Here is a 17,839-nt window from a genome sequence, read left to right as displayed (position 1 = left end):
TTTGTGACCAACTGAGTTTAAGTAAGGTTGTTTTCATGAGCGGGAGTGGGGAGTTCTTTTTTGACTAATATTTTATTCATAAAGTATTTAAAAATAAATACTGTTTTACATTTTTGTTGCTAGTTTATGCCATTTTTAAATCTTTTTTCATTAGCTTAGAACCTACAATTCAATGACAAAAAAAAGGTAAACTGGGCACAGTGGCACATGCCTTATTTAATCCCAGCACTCGGGAGGCAGAGGCAGGTGGATCTCTGTGAGTTTGAGACCAGCCTGGTGTACAGAGCGAGTTCCAGGACAGCCAGAGATACACAGAGAAACCGTGTCTTGAAAAACAAAAAGATATTAATAGAGTCAGGACCCTGGATGCTGTCCTCTGGTCTGCCAGAAGTGAGGGACATATAACCTTCTCCAAAAGATACTGAGAAACTATCTCGTTTCATGTATAGGGCTAGCAAAACCTTAGGACAAGGACATAGGGTAGGATGGACAGGTATCAGAAGGAAAAAAGTTTGTCAGCGTGGGGCAAAGGTTAGGAGGACAGAGTCGGCTCCAGGAAGAGTCAGTAAATATTTGTAGCTACCAGATCCTTCAATTTTGTAAACCATAGCATTCGGGTTTCCTAATGATGTGGTAGGGAAAAGGTGGGGTCAAAAACAATATTCACTCAGATCACGAAGACCCCACAGCAAACGGGTTGTTAATCAGCTTGCTTCTAACTTTTCCCCTCCAAACTACTGAGCTCTCTCATAACTTTTTTTTCTCAATATGTATTTTTTTCTAGACAGGGTTTCTCTGTGTAACTCTGACTGTCCTGGAACTCACTCTGTAGACCAAGCTGGCCTGGAACTCAAAGACCCCTCTGCTGGGATTAAAGGTGTGTGCCACCATGGTCTGCCTGGCTGGTCCCATAACTTTTTAAAATATGGGTGAAAAGGCTGGAGTGCTGGGTTAAGAGCACTTGCTGCTATGCACATGACCAAGGTTCAGTTCCCAGCACCCACATAGCAGCCTACAAACATCTGTAACCCCAGTTCCAGGAAATCCAACACCCTCTTGTAGCTTCCTTGGGCACTGCATACATGTAGCATATGTAACATTCATACCAGAAAAACACTTATACACATAAAATAAAAAACCCCCACAGGTCTTTTAAAAAATATGGGTGAAAAGACTGGAGGGATGGCTTAGAGGTTAAGAGCACTGGCCTCTCTTCCAGAGGTCCTGAGTTCAATTCCCAGCAACCACATGGTGGCTCACAACCACCTGTAATGCGATCTGTGCCCTCTTCTGGCATGCAGGCATATGTGCAGACAGAACACTGTATACATAATAAATAAATCTTTTTTTACAAAAAGGAAGGAAGGAAGAAAGAAAGGAAGAAAAGGCCGGATAGTAGTGGCACCTTTAATCCCAGCACTCGGGAGGCAGAGGCAGGTGGATCTCTGTGAGTCTGAGAGCAACCTTGTCTACAAGAGCTAGTTCCAGGACAGGCAGGGCTACACAGAGAAACCCTGTCTTGAACCCCCCCAAAAAATATGGGTGAAGATGTTTTAGTGGAATTGAAGTCTCCAAGGACCACCTGGTGACTCGCAATACAGCCTAGCAGCGTCTGTACATGGCAGTCCTCACCATTGCCTGTCTCCAAGCTCACCTGTACTCTGCCCCTGTCCTGCATTAACACCAGGCAGCCATCCTGGAGGGTAAGATCAATGCCCTGGTTAAAGCAGCTGGTTTCGGGAGGTTGAACCTTTCTATCCCTGCTTATTTGCAAAGGCCCTGGCCAAGGTCAACACTGGCAGCCTCATCTGCTTCCACTTCAGCGGCCTCAAATATCTCCTCTCTTCAGGGCACCGAGTAGAACAGGGTAGAACAGGAGGAGCTACCAAACCCACCCAAGTGGTCTTACTTTTCCATGACTGGACTGTATGGTAATCTGGGTCTCCCATTAGTGGGTGGGAACAAAGCAGGGAGGTTCCTGTGGCCTAGAAATGACGGAGACTAAGGAGAAATTGAATTGCATTTTCCATATCCTACCCCTTTACTAAAAAAAAAAAAAAGGTTGGAGGTAGGTGATGGGTGGTGGTGAGGTTCCTTAATCTTGGGCCTCCTTTAAGACCTTCAGCGAAGTGGCTTGCATGTTTTGGGGCTCTCCCTTTCCAGGGTACTCTGCTCCAGACCATGCATAGCCTGCGACTCATAGTGAAGGCAATTCAGCTGCTTTGCTGTCTCCTGCTGTGTCGTGTGGACGCCATTTCACCCGGAGAGTCAGCAAGTCCCTCTGCGATGTCCCCTCCCTTGGCGTGGGGATACCAGTCGCCCTCCTCAGACCCCTTGTCCTGCCAGGTCCTGCTCCCGAAGTCCCTGCCTGGCTTCACTCACATGCCCCCTCTCCCCAAGTTCCTGGTAGGCCTGGCTCTGAGGAATGCTCTGGAGGAAGCCGGCTGCCAGGCTGATGTCCGGGCTCTGCAGCTTCAGCTTTACCGCCTGGGAGGCGTGGAGGCTACACAGGCCCTCATCCGCCACCTCCAAGAGCTCCAGAAAGGTGGACACCGGGACCGGCAAGTGTCAGCGGACGCCCTGTCCTCCGCTTTGCAGCTCTTAGCCTGGGAGCAGCCAGGTCCAAAGAGGGTCCCACGCTCGCTTCCTAACGCGGTCTGTGACAACGAGCAGGAGCAGAGTGTGCACAATGTGGTTGGGCTGCTGCCGGCAGTGGGGACCTACTACAATCTCGGCACAGCACTGTACTATGCCATCCAGAACTGCTCTGACAAGGCCAGGGAGCGAGGCCAAGACGGGGCCATAGATCTGGGTTATGACCTTTTGATGGTCATGCTGGGTGCGTCAGGGGGGCCAGGTGGTGTGGTGATCAGTGCTGCTCTTAAGCCAGCATTGAAGGCTGGGGTTCAGCAGCTGATCCGATATTATTACGATGAGAAAGAGGCGAGCACCCCCCAGCCAGAGATCACGAAGGACGGCAGTGACTTCGAAGAAACAACCATGACTGCTTTGGTGTCAGAAGATGAAAGTACATCTTCCTACTGGGACCAAACCTTGGTCAAGGACTACAGTATCTGGGCATACAAGAGGTAGTAACTGAGCAACAAATAAATGGAAAATTCTGGCAAGAGCAGGAGCATAGTTGGGTGGATGGATGGGTTTGGGCTATTGTCATCACTTGCCAGTCATTTCTTTCTTGAAATTCAGTTTTTATGTTTCCAATGAGGGAGTAGTGAGTTTTCATTTGAACAGTGGTTATGGAAATTAAAAACTGATAACACGAACCTATGGTATTTATCATTATATCCTCAAAAATATGTACCTCGGCTCTTCCTTCCCTACCTAAAGAGTCGAAATGCAAGACCCACCCATTCTGCGGAGTCCTTGGTGCCTCTGCACACTCTGGTTTCGTTTCCTTTTCCTGGGAGTGCAGGTTCGGGAAAGTCAGCTGCTTGAATTCTTGGGTATGACATTAGCTGGGCTCCGCCCCTCTGGGAGACGGGGGGCGGGCGCTAACTGGAGCCTCTCCGCCAATCACGGAGGTCGGCGGTGTGGTTTCGAGCAGCTCGCCCAGCCCAGCGGTGGGCGGGGCCAGGACTCCGCCAATGAGAGCGCCACGTGGGAAGGACGTGGGCGAGCCTCGGGTCGCCCCAGAGAGAGCCCGGAACGGCGGATCTGTAGCGCGGTGATCACGGTCTGGGTCCGCCGAAGTCAGGGGCGGGGTGGGGTTCTTGAATTACCCGGAGGAGTGGAAGTTGCGGCGGGAGCCACTGGGAGGAACGGCACCGGAGCCTCAAAAGGTACAGGCCCCGAGAACGTGTGCGGAGTAGGGAGGCGCGAGTTCGATCCCGGGAAGGGCTACTGCCTCCGGTGATGCCCCTGTCCGGGATGTCACACCCCTGCTTTGCTCTTCTCAGCCCTGTCGACTTCCTTCCAAAACTCCTCCGCAACCCCTGAAGGCTGGCATGCAGCATTTGACCCTTGTCATAAGCCAAAGCGTTATCTGTCTGTATCTGTTTGTTATTTAATTTGTAAGCATGGTTTGTCTGTGTGCACTTGCGTGCAGTGCTTGTGTTCGTCAGAAGAGGTCGTGCTGGAGTGCTGGTCATGAACTGCCATGTGGGTGCTGGGAATCGAACCCAGTGGGGAAGAGCTGCAGCCAGTGTTCTTAACTACCGAACCGTCTTCTTTCCAGCCCCTTTGCATAATTTTTTATCCTTACCAAAATAAATAAATAAATGAAAACACGGACATCCTTATTTGTTATGTATGTATATATGCATATACCTATATATATATACAAATAAATATATACATATATATATATAAACTGTAAAGTCCTGCAAGGTGAAACTGCTTGCTTAAGGTTACACACAAAGTCTAGTTTTTTCCAGAAAATCTTAGTTAGTGCAAAATTGATACTTGAGAGGGTGAAGCTAGAGAAAGCACTTTGCAGGTCCTATAGCCACAGTACAGTCCACTTAGGAAGACTTGTTCGTTTGTTTTGAGGCAGGGTTTCTCTGTGTAGCCCTGCCTGTCCTGGAACTTGCTATGTAGACCAGGCTGGGCCTCTGCTTCCCCAGTGCTGGGATTCAAGGTGTGTACCACCACATCCAGCAACTTTTTTTTCTTACGTTTTTGTTTCTTATTTAAATCTCAGAGTTTACTTGTTCCTTGCTTGGATACTAACCCTTTAATTCCTGAAGAACTGGGGATCTTGACTTTAAAATGAAGTTTTTGTTTCTTTTTTGTTTTTCGAGACAGGGTTGGTTTCTCTGTGTGTCTTTGGAGCCCGTCCTGGAACTAGCTCTTTTAGACCAGGCTGGTCTCAAACTCACAGAGATCCACCTGCCTCTGCCTCCCAAGTGCTAGGATTAAAGGCGTGCACCACCACCACACAGTCAAGTTTTTGTTTCTTAAAAGCAATACAGGTGAGGTGGTGGTGGTGCGCACACCTTTGATTCCAGCACTCTTGCAGAGACAGGTGGATCTCTGTGAGTTCGAGGCCAGCCTGGTCTACAGAGTGAGTTCCAGGACAGCCAGGGCTACACAGAGAAACCCTGTCTCGAAAAAACCAAAAAGAAAAAAAGAGTGAAATACCCGCCTGATGATGTAGTGATGTTGTTCAGCTAGAGCATTCGCAGAGCACAAGAGACGTCCTCTGTTTGATCTCCAGCAAGGGTTGCTCAAGATTACTATTAGAAGTCTAAAATGAAAAACTGGCTCTTGGTGGGTGGAGAGACGGCTCAGAGGCTGAGAGAGCTCATTGCTCTTGCAGAAGACTGGGGTTTGGTTCTCAGCACCCAAACTGGGAGACTCACAGCACCCCGAAAGTGAAACTCCACAAGGTCTTACATTTTAATTAACCCATTTCTATTCCTTTACTTCCTGCCATGCGGGTCGTGTCCTGTTACCTCATTTTGTACACGCCCTGCTTCCTCTGCATCGGGCTGCCGACTCCTGAGACTCTTCCCTTCTTCCCAGCATCCTCCCTGTGTGACTCTCCTGACCAGTCTCTTCCTGCCCAGCTATGCGACAGCTCTTTATTAACCAATGAGGGTAATATAGCATATTCACAGTGTGCAAAAATTGATGCACAGCAGTTCAGCCTGACTTAAATTCACTATGTAGCTGAGCCTGCCCTTAATGCTCCTGCCTCCAACTGCTGAGTGTTGGTATTACAGGCATGGGCCACCAGAAACCAAGACTGAGAGTAGAAGCAATGTAATCTATATCTTTTTTTTTTTTTTCAAGACAGGGTTTCTCTGTGAAGCAGCCCTGGCTGTCCTGAAACTCTCTCTGTAGACCAGGCTGGCCTTGAACTCACAGAGATCCACCTGCCTCTGCCTCTGCCTCTGCCTCTGCCTCTGCCTAAGTGCTGGAACTAGAGGCGTGCGCCACCAACACCTCGTTGGTTTTTTGTAAACCAAAACTCATAAAGCATCATGAGACTCTGGATGATTTGGGTCCATAAAATGTGAAATTGAGAACCGATATCCTTTCCATTCAGAGTCCAGATGGCGCAGTGGGAGACACTGCAGAATCTTGACAGCCCATTTCTGGACCAGCTGCACCAGCTCTACTCTCAAAGCACCCTGCCAATGGATGTTCGACAGCACTTGGCTGCCTGGATTGAAGACCAGAACTGGTGAGGGCTTCGGGAGTTCAGGTGGTTTCTTTCTTCTGAGCCCACAGGGTCCTAGCTTAAGATGTCCTGGGCAGGGTGGGAGATCTCACAGCAGGGGCAACTTTACAGAGATCTTAGTCCTTTTGTGCCTGGTCCTCAGGCGGGAGGCCGTGCTAGGCAACGATCAGTCCAAGGCCAACATGCTGTACTTCACCATCCTGGACCAGCTGAACCAGTGGGACCACTGCTCAGACCCTGATTGCTTTTTACTGCAGCATAATTTGCGAAAATTCAGCCGGGACATCCAGGTACAGGGAAGAGCTGGAACTGATGGGGTGGGGCTCATCTGAGTGTAGGGTACAGAACTGTTCCTAAAGACACAAAGGGAGGGGACAGGCCCGAGGAAAGGCGGTCAGAGCCTGGACTTGGGGCGTCACTGGCAGAGTAAAGGACTGATATAGGTAGATATGGAGATGGCCAGGGACCCTGACGGAGGGACAGCACTAGGGACACTGAGAGCAGGGTCTGGACTGGCAGGTGACTAAGGTAGTTAAATGGACTGATCCTTCTGTCTTCCTCACTTAGACTTTTCCTAATGGCCCTACCCAGCTGGCAGAGATGATCTTTAACCTTCTCCTAGAAGAGAAAAGAATTCTGAATCAGGCTCAGAGATCTCAGGAGGTAAGGATGATATGGGGATGTTGGAAGCTCTTGGGATTGAAAGATATCATAGAAAGGACTCAGGGAACTTGTCTCTGACCAGGCCTTCCCCACATCCTGCAGTATAATTTCAGGTTCCAATTTTAAGGATGAAATGTCAGCGTTCATTCTGGGAAAGGGAGGGGTGCACATCTTTAATCCCAGTGCTTGGGAGGCAGAGGCAGGTGGATCTGTGAGTCCAAGGCCAGCCTGGTCTACAGAGAGGTGGATCTGTGAGTCCAAGGCCAGCCTGGTCTACAGAGCCAGTTCCTGCCAGGGCACCGTAGTGAAACCCTGTCTTGGAAAGAAAAGAAGAGTTCAAACGCGTTCAGAACCTCTTGTTTCAATTTCAGGTACAAGCCAGTCCAGCTCCCGAAGCAGCAGTGGGAAGCCAGCAGCTTGAGATTGAATCTCGAGTCCTGGACTTGCAGGCTACGGTTGAGGTTGGTGGGTGTGGCAAGTGTCACAGAGGATACAGTTTTTCTAGCCCTCTCAGAAGCAGCCTTATTGGGTCCCATTTCCTCTACAGGTGTTGGTGAGGTCCGTCAGGCAACTGAAAGACCTGCATGACGTCTTCAGCTTCAGATACACGGTTCTCACTCAAAGTAGGTCCACTCGAAGTGGGAGAAAGCCAGGGGTCGTCTCAGAGACCTATCGTGGATGATGACAGAAACTGAAGGCTGCAGCGAGCAGCGGTCCCCTTCAGTCATATGTCAGTTGTCCCGTCCATATACAGAACAGGGCGCCAGGGAGTGTTGTGGGGCAGAATAGAGATGGGGCTGTGGGACAGCCAGTAAATGATGGCGGGCTTATGTAGGAAACTGCCTTGGCAGGGTGAGTGGGCTTCTGGTCCATTCAGAGTTTGCCCGTGGGACCCCAGGGCCTGTACTTTGCCTGATTCTCCCTCCAACCCATCATTCCCTGCTCCTGACCAAGACCCTGGCCAGGAAAGCCTGTAGGAACCTGTGAGCTGACTCTTGGTTGTGCATTTCAGAGAAGAAGACACCATCTTTGGACCCGCATCAGAACCAAGAGTTGCAGATGGTACAGGCAACAGCCAACGAACTGGACAGAATGAGAAAGGTGAAGGCAATTAACAGATGGGGCAGCAGAGAGCCTCAGGGAGAGGGGTGGGGGAGCTCTGGCCCTCTGGTCAGCTGATTGATGAGGTGGTGAGAGGCACTTAGCCCATGAATTTCCCCCTTGCTAGGAGGTGCTAGATATGTCCAGAGCACAATTAGGCCGATTAACCACCCTGGTTGACCTGTTGCTGCCAAAACTGGACGAGTGGAGGGTGCAGCAGCAGAGATCCTGCATTGGAGCCCCACCACCCGAGCTGCAGCTGGAACAGCTGGAACAGTGGTAAGAGGAGAAGACATTTCCTTCCCGTCCTCATGCTCACAGCAGGCCTAACCCTCAAGGTTCCAGGACAGCCAGGGCTGTACAGAGAAACCCTGGCTTGAAAACCAAAACAACGGAATGATCAAAAAGAGGGCTCTGAGCTGAGTGTGGTGCTGGAACCCAGGAATCCAGGCTCTCTGGAGGAAACGCACAAGAACTGACAGTTGAGGCTAGTCTGAAGTGTATACTTAGACCCTGCCTTGAAGACACATGCAAATCAAAATAAAACAAAACAGCCAGCGTCTGAGGAAATGGCTCCATCAGGAACAAGCTTGCTATTCGAGCATAGGGTCTAAGTTCAGATCCCAAGCACCCACATAAAAGCTAGGCACAGGCAGGCAGCAGTGGCGCACACCTCTAATCCCAGCCCTCGGGAGGCAGAGGCAGTCGGATCTCTGTGAGTTCGAGGTCATCCTGGTCTACAGGGTGAGTTCCAGGACAGCCAGGGCTGTTACACAGAGAAACCCCATCTCGAAAAACCAAAAAAAAAAAAAAATGCTGGGCCCAGTACCAGGTACATGTAACACCATCACCAGGTGTTACTAGTAGGTAGAGACCCAGGGTTTGCTGGCCAGCCTCTCAGACAAAATGGTGAGGCCCAGGTTCAGTTAGAGAGCCTGTGTCGGTGAGGTGAGGATCGATCATGAAGATACACAGTTCTGACCTGCTCATGTTGCACACCCTGTACAACACGATTTTTACTCCAAAAGATTAAACTCAAGACCACTTTGGTACACAAAACTGGAGTAAAAATCGTGTTGAATCTGATTCGAGCCTCTCATCCCAGCACCTGGAAGGCAGAGGCAGGCGGATCTACAGAGCGAGCTCCAGGGTAACCTGGGTACAGAGAAACTGTCTAGGAAAAAAGCCGTGTTGAGTACCTTGCCATGTGCTTCCCGGATTCTGTTTGCTTGTGACAGGGTCTCATGTGTCGCAGACTAGCCTTGAACTCTCAAACCCCCTACTTCAACCTTGGGAGTATGGGACAACAAGGCACAGTGGCACACCTCGCCCTGGGTTCTTCTTAGTCAAGTCAGGCTTTGGTTTTGTTTTTTAATTTTTCGTCTGTTCTTTTTTATTTTATGTGCATTAGTGTTTTGCCTCATGTATGCCTGGGGAGGGTGTCGGTTCCCCCGGAACTGGAGTTACAGACGGCTGTGAGTTGACATGGGGGTGCTGGGAATTGAACTCAGGCCCTCTGGAAGAGCACTCAGAACCTCAGTGGGGCCTTGAGACCTACACGTCCTCTCTCCCCGCCTCTGTCTCGCAGGTTGACGGCTGGGGCAAAGCTCTTGTTCCACCTCCGGCAGCTACTGAAACAGCTAAAGGAAATGAGTCACATGCTTAAGTATGACGGGGACATGTTTAGCAAAGGGGTGGACCTGCAGAATGCCCAAGTCACAGAGTTACTACAACGCCTGCTCCAAAGGTCTGGTGGCCTGGGAGGGGTCTGTGGTGGGGGAACAAGGAAGAAGCGTGGGGTTACGGTCGTTACAGACACTGAACTGTTATCTTCCCTCCACACCTCTTTCCTTAGGTCCTTTGTGGTGGAAACCCAGCCCTGCATGCCCCAAACTCTCCATCGACCGCTCATCCTGAAGACTGGGAGCAAGTTCACTGTCCGAACAAGGTTGCTTGATTCTCTAACCCCTGCCTAGTTTTCCCCTACTCTGCCATTGTACCTTTTCTGACTTGGCGATCCTTTAGCTGGTGGAAATTTCTTCTTTCCCCTCTAGTTCACCTTCCCCTTCTAACACACACACACACAACACACACACACACACACACACACAGTTTTTTTCTACACATCTGACCTTATCAAGAATTTGAGAGCCAGGCAGTGGTGGCCCACACCTTTGATTCCAGCACCCGGGAGGCAGAGGCAGGCGGATCTCTGTGAGTTCGAGGCCAGCCTGGTCTACAGTGGTAGTTCCAGGGCAGCTAGGGCTGTTACACCGAGAAACCGTGTCTCTAAAAACAAACAACAAAACTTGAGATTGCCCACTATATCAATCCATCTCCTATTCCCCCAGACTGCTGGTGAGACTCCAGGAGGGCAATGAGTCGCTCAAAGCCGAGGTCTCCATTGACAGGTGAGTGGAGGTGGCTGAGGATGTGACTAAGATGGCCAGTAGGAATAGACTGGAGCCAGTGGTAGCCGCTGCACAGCCAGACCTCAGGCTGTCTTCTGTCTGTCCAGTCTACCTTACAGAAGTCAACACACCTTCCTCAAGTCAGGAGTTACAGTGCACCCCTTTAATCCCCAGAGCTCGAGGTCAGCCTGGTCTACAGAGTGAGTTCCAGGGCAGCCAGAGCTGTAACACAGAGAAACCCTGTCTCAAAAAACAAACAAACAACAACAACAACAAACCCAAAAGAAAAACAAAGCAACAAAAAGCACACACACAAAACTAAACAGCAGCAGCAAGCCCAGGCCCTCTCACTGAGCGCACGCTAGCTGCCTCGCAGCCTGTCTCAGGCTCTTTCCGGTGTGCTAACCCTCCACCAGGCAGCTGTTACCAATGTGTCTGATAAGTAAGGACATGAACGCAGGGATACGGTGTCTCTTCTGCCAGGCCATGTGGCCAGTGAACTCAAGGGCCTGTCCTGACCACTGAGACCAAGTTCCTAACTACTGTTACCCCGAGTGGAGGCTTGGTGGGAAGGGTTGCTTCTGATTTCTCCCCTGTCCCCCTACTGGACCAGTGATTGTCTTTTTTCTTTGTTTTCAGGAATTCAGAGTTACCACCAGGGTAGGTGCCTGATAAGCACAGGTACTCTGCACGCATGACCTGCACTCCGTGTTTGGCAATGCTGGTGGGGGCCATGGGAGGAAGGGCATTTGGGTGGGGCTTGGACAGTAGGAGAAGGGGAAGTCTGAAATGAAGTGGGATTCCTGTTTTTCTGCTAAGTTGTATTTTTTATTTGAATTTTAGCTACAGAAAGAGCTAGTGTGTGTGCGTGTGTGTGTGTGTGTGTGTGTGTGTGTGTGTGCACATGTACATGATCAAGAGAGAAAAATATGGAAATAACTAGTGGAAGTCTGCTCTTTCCTACCACCATGTGGGTCCTAGGGATTGAACTCAAGTCATCAGGCTTGGCGGCAAACCTCTCTGCCGTTGAGCCATCTCACTGGCCCTTTCCTGCTGATTCTTAAAACTGACTCTGAGTATGTCATAGTGGGATACACCTGAAACTTCAGTACTTAGGAGGCTGGGGCAAGAATTCAAGGCCCAGCCTGGGCTACAGAGACAGACAGGCAGGCAGGCAGGCAGGCAGGCAGACAGACAGACAGACAGACAGACACTAACCTTGCTCTTGGTCTCCATATATCATTTCCCTGGAACAGCTTCCGGAAGTTCAACATTCTGACCTCAAACCAAAAAACCTTGACCCCTGAGGAGGGCCAGAGACAAGGTTTAGTTTGGGACTTTGGCTTCTTGGTAAGAAGGGTTAATAGAATTGGCCCCTAATCCAAAGGGACAGGATTGGAGGAACATTTCTAGGTGTTGGCCTCTGGGTCGCCTCCCTGGCACTGTGTCTCTCCTCCATTCACAGACGCTGGTGGAGCAACGCTCTGTGGGTACAGGAAAGGGCACCAATAAGGTAAGGCTGGGGGGACTCACCAGAGCCGTGAACTGAGGCCAGTGACTGGCCACCGAACCCTGTAATCACTGTGACTCTCCAGGGGCCGCTGGCTGTGACGGAGGAGTTACACGTCGTCAGCTTTGTGGTGCAATACGTGTACCAGGGTCTGAAGATGGAGTTGCAGGTGAGTGAGGGAAGCTGGGAAGGAGGCAGCACACGGAGGGCACCGACGACACTAACGCCAGTGTCCCCGGTGTCCCAGAGTGGGATGTCACCCAGGCCCTGAGGCAGACGTCTGCCGCCACCATGACCGCTGTCCTTTTCCCAGACGGACACGCTCCCTGTGGTGATCATTTCTAACATGAACCAGCTCTCCATTGCCTGGGCCTCGGTCCTCTGGTTCAACATGCTCAGTCCAACCCCCCAGGTAGGGATGAGGCGAATGCATGAGGAGCAGGGAGGAGGGGAGGCGTGGTGGGAAGGGCTGCTTCTGAGCCAGCGAGCTTCCCTCTTCCCACCACAGGACCCCAGATTCTTCTGCCACGCCCCTAAAGCCCCCTGGAGCCTGCTGGGGCCTGTCCTCAGTTGGCAGTTCTCCTCCTATGTTGGCCGAGGCCTCAGCTCTGAGCAGCTGGGCATGCTGAAGAACAAGCTCTTTGGTACAGTTTTCTCTGCTCTCAGCCTGTCCCTAGCCTAGCGCCCCTACCCTGGGTCCTATCCCAGGCCCTCTGCCTGACGCCATGCCCTCCTTCATCATCCAAACCATCTGTGATGCTGTCCTACAGGGAAGAACTGCAAGATGGAGGATGCATTGCTGTCCTGGGTGGACTTCAGTAAGGTAATTTCCAGTAGCCCGTGTCCCTCTGGTCCCTAGTCCAAAATCTGGCCCCGCCTGGACCCTTCCCTACGCTAAGGGCAGCTCCAATCTCTTCCTGCCTTTCCGTTCCTCTTTCAGCGAGACAGCCCCCCTGGCAAGATCCCTTTTTGGACGTGGCTGGACAAAATTCTGGAGCTGGTCCATGACCACCTGAAGGACCTTTGGAATGATGGGTAAGGCCTTTCTCAACCCTCCTGTCCAGTTTTCTCCCACTGGGCTCAGGAGTGGACTTCGTGCGCCCCTTATGGCACGGGAGAGACCAAAAGCTGGTGGGAGGCCCTGTTAGTAACAGTAATTTTGGCCTGTGTTTGTCAAGTGTCTGCAGTGTGGCAGAGCCTACAGGGTGCTCTCTTGAATTTGTTCACAGTGTCACCAGTGTGGCGAATAGTTCCACCCTTCAGTCATGGGGAAATCCTGAATTCTTGGAGAAATTAGAAACTTGCTTAATGGGCAGAAGTGGGAATAGACCCAGGCCTGGGCAACTGTCCATCACCTGGTCTATGTTAGTTTACACTCACACACACACACACACACACAGACACACACACACACACACAGACAGAGACACACTCACACACACACACACACACAGAGACACACACACACACAGAGACACACACACACACAGACACACACACACAGACACACACACACAGAGACACACACACACACACACAGACAGAGACAGAGACAGACACACACACACACACACACAGACAGAGAGACAGAGACAGAGAGAGAGACACACACACAGAGACAGAGAGACACACACAGAGAGGAGAGAGACAGAGACAGAGAGACACACACACACACACAGAGACAGAGACAGAGAGAGAGACACACACACACACAGAGACAGAGAGACAGAGACAGAGAGACACACACACACACACAGAGACAGAGAGACAGAGACAGAGAGACACACACACACACAGAGAGACAGACAGAGACAGAGAGAGAGACACACACACAGAGAGACAGAGAGACAGAGACAGAGACACACACACACAGAGACAGAGAGACACACACAGAGAGGAGAGAGACAGAGAGAGAGAGAGAAAGAAAGAAAGAAAGAGAGAGAGAGAGAAGAGGCAGGCAGACAGACAGACAGACAGAGGGCCTCTCTATTATGTAGCTCTAGCTGGGTGTCCTGGAACTTGCTATGTAAACCATGCTGGCCTTGAACTTATAGATCCACTTACCTCTGCCTCCCGAGAGCTGGGATTAAAGATATTCCATGCTATACCCAGCTCTTTTGCATTTTTATGTAGTATGGTGTATGTGTGTGTGAGTGTATGAGAGTGTGTGAGTGTGTGTGAATGTGTGACTGTATGAGTGAGTGTGTGGTGTGTGTGTGTGTGGTCAGACTGAACTCAGGCCATCAGGTTGGTGACAGGTACCATTAGCTGCTGAACCATCTTATCACCCCTCACCTCATGCTTTTCATTATTGTGTCCTCACTGAATCCTCTCAAACCTTGGGGGTAGGAGCACTGCCAAAGTGACAGAAATAGGCCCAAATCCTGTTCCCACTCCCACACAAAAGGGACAGGGACCTTGGGACCTTACAGAGCTCTGTCTGCTCCAGGCACATCATGGGCTTTGTGAGCCGGAACCAGGAACGCCGACTGCTGAAGAAGACAGTCTCTGGGACCTTTCTCCTGCGCTTCAGTGAAACTTCAGAGGGGGGCATCACCTGCTCTTGGGTGGAGCACCAGGACGATGGTTAGCAGGGGGTGTCACACCCCAGTCACGTCACACCCCACCCCACCCCCTCTGACCCTCTGCCTGCCCTTGGTTTCTGGGCTCTGCCTGGATCCCATAGTAGTCTTGAGGGTGGGCAGCTAAGGCGGAGAACGCTGGGGCTAGCCTCACCTCAAGCCCGCCCACTGTTTTTCAGATAAAGTGGTCATCTACTCCGTGCAGCCCTACACCAAGGAAGTGCTACAGTCACTCCCACTGACAGAAATCATCCGCCACTACCAAGTTCTTGCTGAAGAGAACATCCCTGAGAACCCGCTACGCTTCCTCTATCCCAGAATCCCTCGGGATGAAGCTTTTGGGTGCTACTACCAGGAAAAAGGTTGGGATCGTTGGCAATACATCCCTCCTAGTGAAAGCTTCCTCAGATACTGGAAAATCCAGCTCCTTTCACACACAGGGCACATTTGTTACGGCACATGCCCCTTAATAGGGAGGTGCATTTGTCAGGACCGTCTTGCTCTAGGACAATTTGACATGCATGTCCAACACATTGATCTCTCCCACCTCCTGTCTGTGTCCCCACAGTTAACTTTGAAGAGCGGAGGAAATACCTGAAACACAGGCTCATTGTGGTCTCCAACAGGTGAGATACAAACCCTTCAGTCAAAATCCTCTGCCTGCTGACCACAGCTCACCAACTTCTCTTCTCTCTCATGGTTTCCTGCTGCCGTCTTTCCTGACATCTCCATCTGAGTTCCCTGGTGGCCATGATCATAGCCACATGTAGTGGGACCCTTCCTGATGCCAATCATTGTACTGGATTTTCTAAAACCTTTTGTTGTTCAACCCTTATGAGGACCCACTAAGGTGGGTAACAGCAGCAGTGATCAGGCACAGCCTTACGCACAGGCAAAGCTTGCACACAGAAAATAAAAGTAAACATTAAAAATGGTAAATGATGATCTGCGGCCCACCCAGATGTGGCGGTAAAGCCTATGATTCCAGCACTTGGCCAGTGGAGGGCAGAAGGAGCACAAGTTCCGGTCTAGCCTTGACTATGTGGAGATTTGAAGGGCCAGCCTGGGCTACATAAGACCCTGTCTCAAGGAAAGAAAGAAAAATAACAAAAATCTTAAAAATCTTGATTATAAAGCCCAAGGTCTTTAGACCTTTGTCCATCTGTGCTCCCCCCACCCAGGCATGGGTCTCACCATGTAGACCAGACTAGTCTCAAACTCACAGAGATCCACCTGCCCCTGCCACCTCCTGAGTGTTGGGTGAAGGTGTATGCAAACACACCTAGCTCCTCGCCACCTTCTTAGACTAGAAACACAGCCCGTTTGCTCTGCTATATCTTGCCTTATCTCACTCACTGAGTCCTGTCCCACTGTCTGTCCTTATCTACCTAGACAGGTGGACGAGCTGCAGCAACCTCTGGGACTTGAACAGGAGCCAGAACTGGATTCCTTAGACCTAAACGCAGAGCTCACGTCAGCCACAACATTAGAACAAGACCTGGAGTTGCAGATGTTGCTGAAGGAAGGGCTAGATCTGGGGGCAGAGCTGGAACTGAACCCCACACTGTGCGTGGCCTCTCAGACAGTGTTGAGGGCAGACCCAGGGCCTGTCTCCCAGCCATCACCAGACTCAGACTTACCTCACGACCTGCAGCAGCTGAACATGGACAGTAAGTGACAGGACCCGGCTGGGGAAGAGGGGACACCTGGTTCATTTCCCGATATTAGGAAATGCCAGCGCCACCCCGTCCCGCTCTGCTCTTCCATTTCCTAAGAGCCCCTCAACCCCAGACTGTGCCTGTCCTGCTGCAGTTGGGAGTGTCTAACTTGGATCAAGGACTGACGTTTTTCTCTGTGTGGTCTAGTCTTCAGAAACAACATAAATATTGATGACATCATGCCCTACGGTGACCCACTGTTGGCTGATCAGAACATCGTAGATGAAGCCTACATGTCCTGCCAAAGCCATTTTGATGTGGATGGACCCTTGATTCCTTCTGATGACTAGGAGCCATGTTCCCGTTCTGTTCTTCCTACCTCCCGTACCAGGGCATTGCTTCCAACGGTGGATATGAGGCCTTCAGAGCTGGGTTAGCCATGAACTTTGAAGTAGGAGGTAAAAGCATAAGTTGGCTTTGTTCTGGCAAAGAATCAGAACAGGCGCTGGCATTGTCTTGGTAGGATCCCGAGTCTGCCTGCCATGCTGGGAGACGCAGGGGTCCTGAGGGCAAGTCAGGACTTTTAAGGAAGCCCAAGGCAGGGGTATCTTCTTAGTAAGGAAAGATTTTAATGGTTTGATGATTGGTAAGGCTAAATTGGTGTGAACCACCACCGGACCTTTGTGGGGAGCACAGAGATGGATGGAGTTTTGTCCTCTCTCCTGCTTTGCTATCCTGGGTCTTGCCAAACCCAGATTCTCAGCGGTGGTAGGCCACCACAATGGCACTGAGCCATACCCCAAGTCCTTTAGTCCTGTCTTCTGATGACTTCAGGTCTAACTAACCCTTTCCTTTTTGCCTCCCTTCGGTCCCAACCCCAATTCTAAATCTCCTTTTCTCCTATAAAGGCTGAGTGCTGTCTGCTTCAGCCCACTATGTGAACTCTATCCTGAGGTCGGGCAGATAGGTATGGTTCCTCCTAGGGGTCCCCAACCCTGCTCACCCTTCCCCTACACAACAATCCTGGTCCCTTAGGAAGATGTGAAGCTTTGTGATAGGCAGCCTCGCCTCTGCTTTCCAAGTTCTTGAGAGAGTCACTCCTGGAGGTCTGGATGCTCAGGTTTCTGAACACCGGGAATTACTTCTTATAGCACTGGGCAGAATTGTGTGAAGAGACATACTGCATCTGAGTTGTCTCACTAATAAGTTGTCACTGCTTCTTTTGTACATTGTTAACATGAAAGCTAAGCGTCTGTCCCTTAGGCATGACCCGGGCAAGGACCTCAGAGCCTTGAAGGTTTATCAGAGGCCTCTGGACATCCTTAAGCCTTAGCCATTGCCAGGGAACCTGGGAGCAGCTGCCACTACTCTGAGGTGTGTTTGTGGTACAACTTGAGTGGTAAATGAACATGGGCCAGCCATACTGTGAGCGTGCCCTCCCTGATGTGTCAGTCCTGTTCAGGAAGGGGTTAATAACAGTTGGAGCTGGGACAGCAGTACCATGCCCAGCCAGGAAAGTGTCATGAGCACACCAAAAGCCAAGGAGCTAGATAAGGAAGAGATACAGAGAGGAGCAGAGGAAACTCGGAAATAAAAGCGGAAGTCATAAGAGAAAAGCCCCCGGCCCACAGGTGAAGGTAAGAAATTCAGCAAAAGCCAGGTGGTGGTGGCACATGCCTTTGATCCCAGCACTCAGGAGGCAGAGGGGTGGATCTCTGTGAGTTCGAGACCAGCCCGGTCTACAAGAGCTAGTTCTAGGACTGCCAGGG

At 50.8% G+C, this 17,839-nt stretch overlaps 2 protein-coding genes across 2 annotated transcripts; both read left to right on the top strand.

Moving 5' to 3' along the window:
• The first annotated feature begins 1,915 nt into the window (after window positions 1–1,915).
• On the top strand, window positions 1,916–3,284 carry Apof (apolipoprotein F). Its single transcript, XM_005079728.4, is given in 3 exon segments — window positions 1,916–1,931; window positions 2,164–2,180; window positions 2,182–3,284. Coding segments are annotated over 3 exon segments (945 nt in total). The 3' UTR covers window positions 3,094–3,284.
• A 415-nt stretch (window positions 3,285–3,699) lies between these two features.
• Window positions 3,700–16,478, top strand: Stat2 (signal transducer and activator of transcription 2). Its single transcript, NM_001281622.1, is given in 24 exon segments — window positions 3,700–3,800; window positions 6,011–6,148; window positions 6,288–6,435; window positions 6,713–6,808; window positions 7,180–7,269; window positions 7,356–7,431; window positions 7,821–7,909; window positions 8,037–8,188; window positions 9,498–9,656; window positions 9,765–9,857; window positions 10,261–10,320; window positions 10,960–10,980; window positions 11,577–11,670; window positions 11,786–11,833; window positions 11,916–11,999; window positions 12,144–12,242; window positions 12,339–12,474; window positions 12,601–12,653; window positions 12,771–12,865; window positions 14,280–14,416; window positions 14,592–14,774; window positions 14,981–15,038; window positions 15,805–16,082; window positions 16,278–16,478. Coding segments are annotated over 23 exon segments (2,523 nt in total). The 5' UTR covers window positions 3,700–3,800; window positions 6,011–6,017; the 3' UTR covers window positions 16,421–16,478.
• The last annotated feature ends 1,361 nt before the right edge of the window (window positions 16,479–17,839 follow it).

This window comes from Mesocricetus auratus, unplaced genomic scaffold (genome assembly GCF_017639785.1).
Source record: "Mesocricetus auratus isolate SY011 unplaced genomic scaffold, BCM_Maur_2.0 Super-Scaffold_100011, whole genome shotgun sequence".
Lineage (NCBI taxonomy): Eukaryota > Metazoa > Chordata > Mammalia > Rodentia > Cricetidae > Mesocricetus > Mesocricetus auratus.
The sequence above is the reverse complement of the archived record's forward strand: the minus strand, read 5'-3'. Positions and strand labels throughout refer to the sequence as shown.